Source organism: Cucumis sativus, chromosome 5 (assembly GCF_000004075.3).
Source record: "Cucumis sativus cultivar 9930 chromosome 5, Cucumber_9930_V3, whole genome shotgun sequence".
NCBI lineage: Eukaryota > Viridiplantae > Streptophyta > Magnoliopsida > Cucurbitales > Cucurbitaceae > Cucumis > Cucumis sativus.
In genome coordinates, this window is record NC_026659.2 from 27,883,377 (window position 1) to 27,894,083 (window position 10,707).

General features: G+C 32.1%; 2 protein-coding genes across 2 annotated transcripts; both read right to left on the bottom strand.

Moving 5' to 3' along the window:
• Positions 1 to 242: 242 nt before the first annotated feature.
• On the bottom strand, positions 243 to 3,702 carry LOC116404044 (cucumisin-like). Its single transcript, XM_031886217.1, has 11 exons — positions 3,585 to 3,702; positions 3,395 to 3,483; positions 3,182 to 3,276; positions 2,840 to 3,086; positions 2,187 to 2,700; positions 2,012 to 2,109; positions 1,701 to 1,928; positions 1,365 to 1,476; positions 1,046 to 1,259; positions 779 to 919; positions 243 to 690 (listed from the first exon to the last, which is right to left on the bottom strand). Exons 1-11 carry the CDS (start codon positions 3,675 to 3,677, stop codon positions 284 to 286), a joined length of 2,238 nt encoding a protein of 745 aa, XP_031742077.1. The 5' UTR covers positions 3,678 to 3,702; the 3' UTR covers positions 243 to 283.
• Positions 3,703 to 6,195: 2,493 nt separating this feature from the next.
• On the bottom strand, positions 6,196 to 9,835 carry LOC101203698 (cucumisin-like). The gene is made up of 11 exons (XM_031885269.1): positions 9,715 to 9,835; positions 9,547 to 9,635; positions 9,365 to 9,459; positions 9,028 to 9,274; positions 8,408 to 8,921; positions 8,197 to 8,294; positions 7,804 to 8,028; positions 7,502 to 7,613; positions 7,192 to 7,405; positions 6,929 to 7,069; positions 6,196 to 6,766 (listed from the first exon to the last, which is right to left on the bottom strand). The coding sequence occupies exons 1-11, from the start codon at positions 9,808 to 9,810 to the stop codon at positions 6,366 to 6,368; spliced, it is 2,232 nt and encodes a 743-aa protein (XP_031741129.1). The 5' UTR covers positions 9,811 to 9,835; the 3' UTR covers positions 6,196 to 6,365.
• Positions 9,836 to 10,707: the final 872 nt, after the last annotated feature.

Genomic DNA, 10,707 nt, shown 5'->3' on the forward strand with positions numbered 1-10,707 from the left:
TATTAATTCTTTAAATAATAAAATGAAAATTTTAATCAGACAGAATTAATAGTTGTGGGCTATTAATTTGGTATGATATTGCTAAATAGGTGGAAGAATTAAGTTATTTTTCTATTTATTGTTTTGGTTATTTATTTATTTAATTATGTGGGTTACTAATTTTTTTGCTTCTTTTTAGATTATAAATATTAGTCCATCAAATTGAATAAATGCAATAAGTTTCATTTATTTTTCTCTCCTTCTTGCAATATATTTTACAAAGTATTTATGTTTTGTTTTCTTTTTACGTATTGGTAAAACCAACAATAGTAGCATCAAACACTGTTATAGGACTTCTGACTTTGTGCTTTCCATCGTTCCAAACCAAAGAAGCTGATTCAATATTTCTCCTAATTTTCCCTCTGATTGTAACCTCAAAACTTTGCTTCTCTCCCAAACTAGTGAAGGAAAGAACAGAAGGATTTACTTTGATATCAAGATTCTTCCATGGATTAATTATGGTAGCTTTATACATTGCAGATCTTGATCCAATATTGGTGACAGTTCTTCTATAAACTTGGTTGATCGGTACTGAGATATTCGTGGAAAGAGCAAATGAAGGATAGTTTAGGTCGAACACTGTATCGGAATCGTTCGAAGAACAAGTATTGCTGCCGTCCGAGACTAGTTGGAGCAACTCGGTGGTATAACCTGTAGGAAAATAAAAAGAGTATAAATAAATAATGTGTGGCGATGATCATAATTAATGTTTAACCATAAAACATATCCAACACAGTACCTTGACCACACAAAAATCGTACGTAGTCGATTTCAGAAGCATCGTAGATTAATCCAGGATGCACTGCGCCTAGTGGATTTAAGTGACCAGCACCATATGCAAACTCTTTATCTTGATTACGTTTAGGGCTCATCGGAAATGCTGCATGCATACAGATTTAGATTGATTAGTTTAAAAATAAACACAAAAGAAAATTTTATTTTAAATAATAAAACTTTTAGAATATTAATATTTTAAAAAAATGTAGCAAAATATCACAATAATCACCTGTAGTCATGAGGGCAGATTTAAGAGCAGCAGGAGACCAAGTAGGATGGAATGATTTAACATAAGCAGCTACAGCAGTAACATGTGGACAAGCCATTGAAGTTCCTGAAATGATATTATAAAGAACCCTTTTATTATCCTCTACAGCTCCTGAGGGTGAAGCAATTGGAGGCCATGCTGCAAGAATTTCGACTCCTGGACCACTCAAATCTGGCTGCAGTTTTTATAAGAGAATTAATAACATTAATTAACTACAAACAAAATAATTAATCCCAAAATAAATCAATAAAAATAAAGTAAATTTGAATAAATATGTTACCTTGAGAATGTTGGGAGTTACTGGGTTTGGACCTCTGGAAGAAAAAGATGCAACAGATGGAGCTCTTCTACGTTTTCTTTCTATGCTTTTCTTTATTGTTGCTGTTGGAATGCTGTAAAAACCATCATATAATTAACCAACAATCCCTTACTAATCTAATACTAGGAGGAACGAGCAAGTTATGTACTATGAGTTCTACCCATCTTTGTACTTTGAAGAAAAAGAAATATAAGTATTTTTCACGTGATATTATGGATGCATGCACAGGAGTGATTTAGGAACATATATAGAAATCAAAACAAGGTTAAATTTATAGAGTTTTGATTAGGGTTTTACCTATTGGTTGAGTTGATGTAAGAGAGAATGAGAGCACCAGATTTAGTGTCAATATGAGAAGCAGGAATTGGAAAAGAGAAGGTACGATCCTTTGGAGAATCATTTTGCATTATAATACCCACCGCACCTTTTACCGCCACAGCTTCTGCTGGACTGGTCGTGATCATATCGCACATTACAATTTTACCTTTTGCCAACTTCAAATCTACTGAGTTCCGAAGGCACTGACTGTTTTTCAAATTTCAAAACATTTTTAATATTCATTACAGCCCAAGAATATATCAAAACTAAATATAGACGTTTAAAAATACCTCGAAAAGGAACTGCTTGTGTTAGCTTTAGGAATATCTCCCCCGTAAACCAATGGAACTTGTTTACCCTTCATATCAAATGTATTGATGGTGACTCCCTTCATATACCAAAAAAGAAATTATATAATTAGTTTCATATATAGATAAATGACTTAAATTAAGTTAAATTTCTTACCTTCAATTCTCTTCCATCTCCGAGCTCAACCACAGTTTCGAGTACCCGATCAGTAGTGCTAGCCGCCACTGTCAACGACCACGGCGAGTAGTTTGCAACGCTAGCGGAACCTGGGCCGGTATTTCCAGCGGCAAATGACGACAAGATTCCCTTTTTCATTGCATGAAAAGATCCAATGGCCATGGAGTCGTTGAAGTAATTTTTAAAACCTGGTCCTGCGACAGAGACAGAGAGGATGTCGACACCATCCGCGATGGCGTCGTCAAATGCTGCAAGAATGTCCGCGTCCGAGCAGTTGTCGGACCAGCATATTTTGTATACAGCAATGCGTGCTGATGGGACTCCACCTCTGGCTGTGCCGAGGCCAAGTCCCAACATATTTGCTTGCCGAACCAACCCTCCCGCTACTGTCGATGCTGTGTGTGTCCCGTGACCATTTGAATCTATTGGACCTTCTAAGTCGCCTTCTGGGTGCGGACCGCTGCTATGATATGATCGAGCTCCAATGATTTTACTGTATATATCAAGACCAGCTTTAGCATTATTGGTACGTAAACTTACAATTACAAAATAGCATTGCATGCACTTTAGCATTTATAAAGTAAATTCAAACCGTATTAAATAAAGTTTTGTAGATATATATGTTGAATTACTTGTTGCAAGAGAAATTGGCAGAGACTTCACAGCTGCCCTTCCACTTAGCCGGTGGTGGACCGTATCCTGTGTCGTCAAAACTAGGAGATTCCGGCCAAATTCCGGTGTCGAATACCCCAACAATGATGTCACTTTCCACCATCGGAACTCTCTTCACTTGTTCCGAGAAGCCCATGAAGTTCCAAGATCTTGTTGTGTGCAGTTGCTTTTTCCCATTTGGGAAAACTGATATCACCCCTTCCATTTCTGAAATGCAACATTATTCATGTGTTAAAAATTACAAACAAGAATCAGTTTCATTTTCGCTAATCCGCCTCCTAATTTGAAATAACATTTATTACCTGAAACTTTCTTCGCTTCGTCTTCAGTCATCTTGGCCACAAATCCATTGAAGCTTCTCTTGTAGCTATGGAGTAAAGAATTTGGAGGGAATGAACTGGGCAAAAATGAAAATTAATCATATAGTCAAGAAGCTTTATTTTCTTGTGAAACTTTTTTATGTATTTGATGATGATATATATTATATTAAGAGTTATGATAAGAATTAAAATTACCTGCCAATGCTTTCTTTTAGTAATCTCATATGGTGAGATGATGTTGAAGGTTTCCCTTTTGGATGATTTCCCATATACACAATATATGTCTACAAAAAATTGGGAAAATAGAAACTAAATTAAAAAAATGTTACAATATATACTAATAATAATTTGAACGTGATTATTATAATAGCAATGATTTCATTACCTTTTGAGAACCATTATCTTGTGAATTTGTGGAGAAAAACAGCAGAAAGAAGCAGAAATTGAGAAATAAAAGCTTTGAAATTAGAGGAGACATTGACTGAATTAATTATAATGGTTTGAGAGAAAATGAAATGTTTTGATATGAGTTTATGTGAGTTTTTGGTTAGCTATTTATAGATAATATGATTTGGGTATGTTTGCAAAGTAATCATTTAAAAATACTACACTTGTTTAGTTGTATTATTCAAATGTTAAAACAAAAAAGTTGTACTTTTTGTCAAATTAGACTCCCATTACCAAGTCTCAGTAGAACTTGGTTACCAAAAACGTGTAATTAATCATCTAGAGAATATTCAACACATATAATCTAGAAAAATGATATACTTTGGTTATATCTTTGCTCACTATGTTTGTGTAACGACTAGATTAGATGCAATGAACATGTGTTATATATCCAAGTATTACTAGTTGTTGTACTTAGTTTATGAATATTTTGTTATTATATATGTGTTTAATTCATAGTATTGTCATGTGTGATTTTGTAGGCTTTTCTTCGATATAATGAAGATATAAATCTATTATTTATATAGATATTCTCGCCGTGGGAACATAGATATTTAACACCAAGCCTCGAGTTGGGGTTTTTTGCAATTTGAAGAAATTGGGAAATTTGTGATAGTATAGCAAATTTAAAAGAAAATTATCATATAACTATCCTCATATTTATCAAATTGACCGTACCTAAAAAATAGGTGTATTAAGAACTATTTTTTTCTAAATTTTTTTGTCAAAATTTGCACTTTTATGAGTATATCATTTATGTGATAGATTTCTAAATTTTATAACGTATTCAATAAATTCTTAAACTTTTATTTGTTATATGTCTAATAACCTATGTTGACTTTGAATTATCGAATATATCAAACTTTTAGTTCTCGGTTGAAATTGAATTAAACTTTAGTAAGCAAGGGGTTTCAACCATAATTGAATTACATGAATTCATATTGGAAATACTAAACTCATATTATGATTTGACAAATTTCAATCTAAAGGCATTTAAATATCTAACACTTCAAACCACTTTTCAAATTTCATTTAATAGACTTTTTAGCATCCTCGTCCTATCCTAATTAACGTGAAAATAGAGTTATAAAAAGATTAGGACGGACTACTCATCAACATCCATATCATAATTTTCAAAATTTGAATTTTCACACTAACACTTTCCAAGGGTACATTGACTAAATAATTTAATCAATTTGATACAATTTAAAGATTAAATTATTGAGTCTAATTAAAATTGAGATAATGGAATGAAAGCGATTTTGAAACCTTAACAAAATTCTTAAGAGAGGCTGTTTTGTAAGGTCAAATTACTTATGAAGTTCTTTGGACTTTGTCCATTACGAAGGCGACGCCTGGCTGCATACTTTCATTCAAGTTTACAAACAACACTAAAATATATATTTAATTCCCATAAAATAATATACTATACGTACGAAAACAAAATTACATTTGAATTTTCAAATTTTAACTCTTTAGTCATTGGATTTTTTAAAATATGTGGAAAAAGGTCTTACTTACACGTATTTTTTGTTTGATTTTTTTAAAAATAATTATATAATATTTAAAACTAGAAAAAAAATAGTTTTAGATAGAAAATTTTCAAAAAATAACAAATTTTATAAAATATTTATCACGATATAAAGACCATCGTTACTCAAATCCAAATTTTTACTTAAATATTTTAATTTATTTTGTCATTTTAAAAAATGATAATTTTTTTTAAAGGAACATTTTTAAAAATAGCATATATATACTTATTTAAGATAAAACTATGAAGTTATTTAAAGGTCTATCTAAATTTTTCTTTTTAACGTTGGAGACTAAAAATATACATTTCATGAACTCATAAACTAAATGGATCTACTTGTAAAGAACTGATACAATCAAATTTTAAAACTTACTTATATATTTTTAATAAATGGTCAAAAATAGTAAATTTGGCAAAATATTTACAATATAACAAAACTTTTCAAATTCTATTAATAGTAAACACTAACATTCTTCTCTATCAATGACATCGATAGACAATGATAAAAGTTTATCATATTTTAGCATCGATAGAATCCAAAATCTTTTTATAGTTTGTAAATATTTTAATTTATTTTGCTATTTATAAAAATGATTCTAATAAAATTTTAATTTTCTATAAGATAATTGTTGATTTTTAAAGAAAATTCGTCGTGTATAGCAAAAATACTAAAAAAATTATTTACAAATGTAACCAAATTTTTGTAGTCTATCTACCCGAATGGATAGTATCTATCAACATCGTCTAGATATTTTAATGTAATTATAAATATTTTTGCTATTTTTTTATATTTGAAAGAAAACACGTTTTAAAATATATTTATATTTCATCACACGATGTTTGTGGTCAATATATAGTCAATTTAAATTTAATTAATTCGAGTGGTTACATTTTGAATTTTATGATAAACACAATGGTATTTCAACATATATATATGTATATATTTAATTAATTAATTTGCGATGGCTGGCTGCAGTTAACCGAAGCAGGTATAGACCATGAAATTTGGATTGAAAAATTAACCATTTCGAAGAAATTAAAACAAACGCATGTTCATTGACAATATATCAAAAGGGGAATTCATAACAAGAAGAAAAAGAAAAAGAATATGTCCTTTTGATATGATCTTACAATTTAAGAAAATATGTGTACACAACATATATTTATAATTTAGAAATGAAAATTTAATTATGAAGAGTGAATAATATTAGCAATAAACACTGTTATAGGACTCCTCACTTTGTGTTTTCCGTCATCCCAAACCAAAGAAGCTGATTCAATATCTTTCCTAATTTTCCCTCTGATTGTAACCTCAAAACTTTGCTTCTCTCCCAAGTTCTTGAATGAAAGAACAGAAGGGTTTACTTTGATCTCAAGGTTCTTCCATGGATTAATTACAGTAGCTTTATATGTTGCGTATTTTGATCCAACATTGGTGACAGTTCTTTTATAAACTTGGTTGATCGGTTTTGAGATATTCGTGGAGAGAGCGAATGAAGGATAGTTTAGGTCGAACACTGTATCGGAATTGTTCGAAGAACAAGTATTGTTGTCTTCCGAGACTAGTTGGAGCAACTCGGTGGTATAACCTGTAGGAAAATAAATTATTAAAAGGGAGTAAAAGAAAACAATATGAAAACTTTGGTCTTAAATCATCTATATACAATGGATGGAGGTAAATCAAATATAATAAAAAGTGAAAATTACAATAATTTTGATCGCATATATGTTCAAAATTTCCAACACAATACCTTGACCGCACAAAAATTGTACATAGTCGATTTCAGAAGCATCGTAGATTAATCCAGGATGCACGGCGCCTAGTGGATTTATGTGACCAGCGCCATATCCAAACTCTTTGTCTGGATTATGTTTAGGGCTCATTGGAAATGCTGCATACATGTACAAATTTAATTAGATTGGTACGTAAAATACAATCTAGATCAAAAGGTATATTATATAGGTTCATCAATGTGATACAAATAGATGTAGATAGAAGTTTAATATTAATTACCAGTAGTGATGAGGGCGGATTTAAGGGCAGAAGGAGACCAAGTAGGATGAAATGATTTAACGTAAGCAGCAGCAGCAGTGACATGTGGACAAGCCATTGAAGTTCCTGAGATGATATTGTAAAGAACTCTTTTGTTATCCTCTTCGGCTCCTGAGGGTGGAGAAACTGGAGACCATGCTGCAAGAATTTCAACTCCTGGGCCACTCAAATCTGGCTGCAATTTTTACAAGAGAAGTAATGTAATTAATTAACTACAAACAAAAGTATATATTAATCCTAATTAAAAAGCAATGAAATTTATATATATTACCTTGAGAATGTTGGGAGTGATTGGGTTTGGACCTCTTGAAGAAAAGGATGCAACAGACGGAGCTCTTTTACGTTTTCTTTCTGTGCTCTTCTTTATTGTTGCTGTTGGAATGCTGTAAACATCATCCTCTAATTAACCAATTAATAGTATAATCCTTTACTAATCTAATACGAGCAATGAGCAAGCTATGCATGCATGGCATTCTGAGTTATATATCTCCATCTTTTTGCTACCTAACAATACATCATGAAGCAACCACTGGTATGAGATAAAGTTAATTAAAGAAAAACTGATTAAATTACCTATTGGTTGAGTTGATATAAGAGAGAACGAGGGCACCAGCTTTGGGGCCAAGATGAGAAGCAGGAATTGGAAAGGAGTTGGTATCATCATGAGAAGAATCATCTTGCATTATAATACCCACTGCACCTTTTACCGCCACAACTCCTCCTGGAACAGTTAATGAATCGCATACTACAATTTTACCTTTTACCAACTTCAAATCTACCGTGTTCTCAAAACACAACCTGCAGTTTTGTTTTTCAAACCTCAAAATCAGTAGTTCATTTGTTAACTTTTTCTATATAAGAAATGAAAAATAAGGTTAAAATCATGCATTCTGAAACATATTTTAAATCAAATTAAATGGCAAAACGTTTGAAAACATCTACTAAAGAGTGAATATTTACAGGTACCTGGATACAGAACTGTCGAAGGGAGCTTTCGGAATGTCTCCGGCGTAAACCAATGGAATTTGTTTTCCCTTAATATCAAATGTATTGACGCTGACTCCCTTCATATACCAAGAATGAAATCATACATATAATTAGTTTCATAAATTCAAATCTTTTTTCTAAAATGAATTAATAAGATGACAAATCACTTAAATTAAATTAAATTTCTTACGCTGAATTCTCTTCCATCTCCGAGCTCAACTTTAGTTTCGAATTTCCGATCAGTGGTGCTAGCCGCCACCGACAACGACCACGGCGAGAAGTTCACAATGGTTGTGAAATCTGGGCCGTTATTTCCAACAGCCAATGACGTCAAGATTCCCTTCTTCATTGCATGGAAAGATCCGATGGCTATGGAGTCATTAAAGTAATCTCTAGCTCCTGATCCTCCAAGAGAGCCAGAGATGATGTCGACACCGTCAGCGATGGCATCATCAAATGCAGCAAGGATGTCGGCATCGGAGCAGCCGTCGGACCAGCATACTTTGTATGCAGCAATGCGTGCTGATGGGACTCCGCCTCTTGCTGTGCCGAGGCCGAGTCCCAACATGCTCGCTCGCCGAACCAACCCTCCCGCCACTATCGATGCTGTATGGGTACCGTGGCCATCTGAATCTCTTGGACCTTTGATGTCGCCTTCTGGATACTCACCATTACTACGATACGATCGAGCTCCGATGATTTTACTATAAACAACATGGGATGTCTTGTTAGATTTTAGAAAAATAACACTTGCATTTTGAAGCAAATTCAAACCGCATTAGATAAAATTCTGTAGATATTCTGAATTACTTGTTGCAAGAGAAATTGGCGGAGACTTCACAGCTGCCCTTCCACTTGGCCGGCGGCGAACCGTATCCTGCGTGGTCAAAACTAGGAGACTCCGGCCAAATTCCGCTGTCCAAAACTCCGACAATCACATTGCTTTCCACCGCCGGAACTCTCTTCACCTGTTCCGAGAAGCCCATGAAGTCCCAAGATCTTGTTGTGTGCAGTTGCTTTTTCCCATTTGGGAAAACTGATATCACCCCTTCCATTTCTGAAATCAAACTTAATATACTCAAACAAAAAATTATAATAACTAAGTTCACTTTTTTCTTTTCAGAGTTTTCGGATTTCCATTTATTACCTGATACTTTCTTTACTTCTGCTTCAGTCAGCTTGGCCACAAATCCATTGAAGCTTCTTTTGAAGCTATGGAGTAAGGAATGTGGAGGAAAAGAACTAAAAAAAACAACAATTTCCTAGTCTGAATCTTTAATACATTAAAACGATACATAATGTATATGTTTAAGAGGTATATATAAATACCTGCCGATGGTTTCTTTTAGTAATCTTATATGGTGAGATGAAGTTGAAACTTTCCCTTTTGAATGACTTCCCATGTACACAATATATGTCTACAAAAAACAGTACAAATTTAATATAAGAAAGAGATAAATATATATACATATATGAGTCATTTTAATAGGGAATTACCTTTTGAGAGTCATAATTGTCTTGTGAATTTGAGCAGAAAAACAGTAGAAATAAGCAGAAACTGAGAAATAGAAGCCTTGGAATTAGAGAAGACATTGAGAGAAAGGGAAAGGTTTTGATGTGAGTTCATGAGTTGTTTGGAAAGCTATTTATAGTATAATATGATTATGGGTATATGTTTGCAAAATAATTATTTAAAAAAAATCAACTTTTTCAATTGTATTTTTAAAATTAAAAAAAAAAAAAGTTTGGATGCTGTGTTGCCCTTTTGTCAAATTAGACTCCTATGTCCCAATTCCTAACACAACTTGTAATAATTCATTAATTAGATGAGAGTATACAAGATATAATATACAAAAATACGTCCACTAATCAACAAATATAAAGGATTAGCAGACAGCTTTACCGTTAGACTAACTTATAAAATTGATATTATTTCACTTTTTATATATATATAGTGTACAAATAACTTAAAATTAAAAGAGACTCCTATTTATTGTGATTTTCACTTTTTACTATTTTAATTATGTTTCTCTCTAAATTCAACATGTATTCCAACGTGCTTTACATTAAATTTCTCCAAAAACACATTTAATTTGTTTTAAAGGGAAAACGAATAAAAAATAAACGACCATATAATTGGTGTCCAATGATTTTGTGTCAACTTTTTCTTAAAGTAAATTCCTTTAATGGTTTAGAAATGGATGAAAAGTACTTTTTAGAGATGTTAGGTAGCATTTGTATAATAATAAATAAAAAAAACTAGGTGATTTTCAAAAGATGGCGGCTAAGTCCAACCTCAGACAGGGTGGCTGCTAAATGTGATTATATATGGAACTAAACCTAATTAAAAGTTATGGGTTCACATCACATTCGAATATAAGAATTAAACTTTACTAAAATTTATTAAAATGAGTAGAAGTGAAATAGTATATATGTATACATACTTACTATTTGTGTATATATATGTGTGTATTTTATAAACTTTTTATG

Excerpts from the sequence above, each read along its gene's own strand:
- LOC101203698 (XM_031885269.1), bottom strand. The coding sequence starts at position 9,810 with ATGTCTTCTCTAATTCCAAGGCTTCTATTTCTCAGTTTCTGCTTATTT. Across the intron at positions 7,614-7,803 it reads TATATCAACTCAACCAATAG|CATTCCAACAGCAACAATAA; the intron begins GTAATTTAATCA and ends TGATGTTTACAG. Across the intron at positions 7,406-7,501 it reads TCACTCCCAACATTCTCAAG|CCAGATTTGAGTGGCCCAGG; the intron begins GTAATATATATA and ends TAAAAATTGCAG.
- LOC116404044 (XM_031886217.1), bottom strand. The coding sequence starts at position 3,677 with ATGTCTCCTCTAATTTCAAAGCTTTTATTTCTCAATTTCTGCTTCTTT. Across the intron at positions 3,484-3,584 it reads AAGATAATGGTTCTCAAAAG|ACATATATTGTGTATATGGG; the intron begins GTAATGAAATCA and ends AATTTTTTGTAG. Across the intron at positions 1,260-1,364 it reads TAACTCCCAACATTCTCAAG|CCAGATTTGAGTGGTCCAGG; the intron begins GTAACATATTTA and ends TAAAAACTGCAG.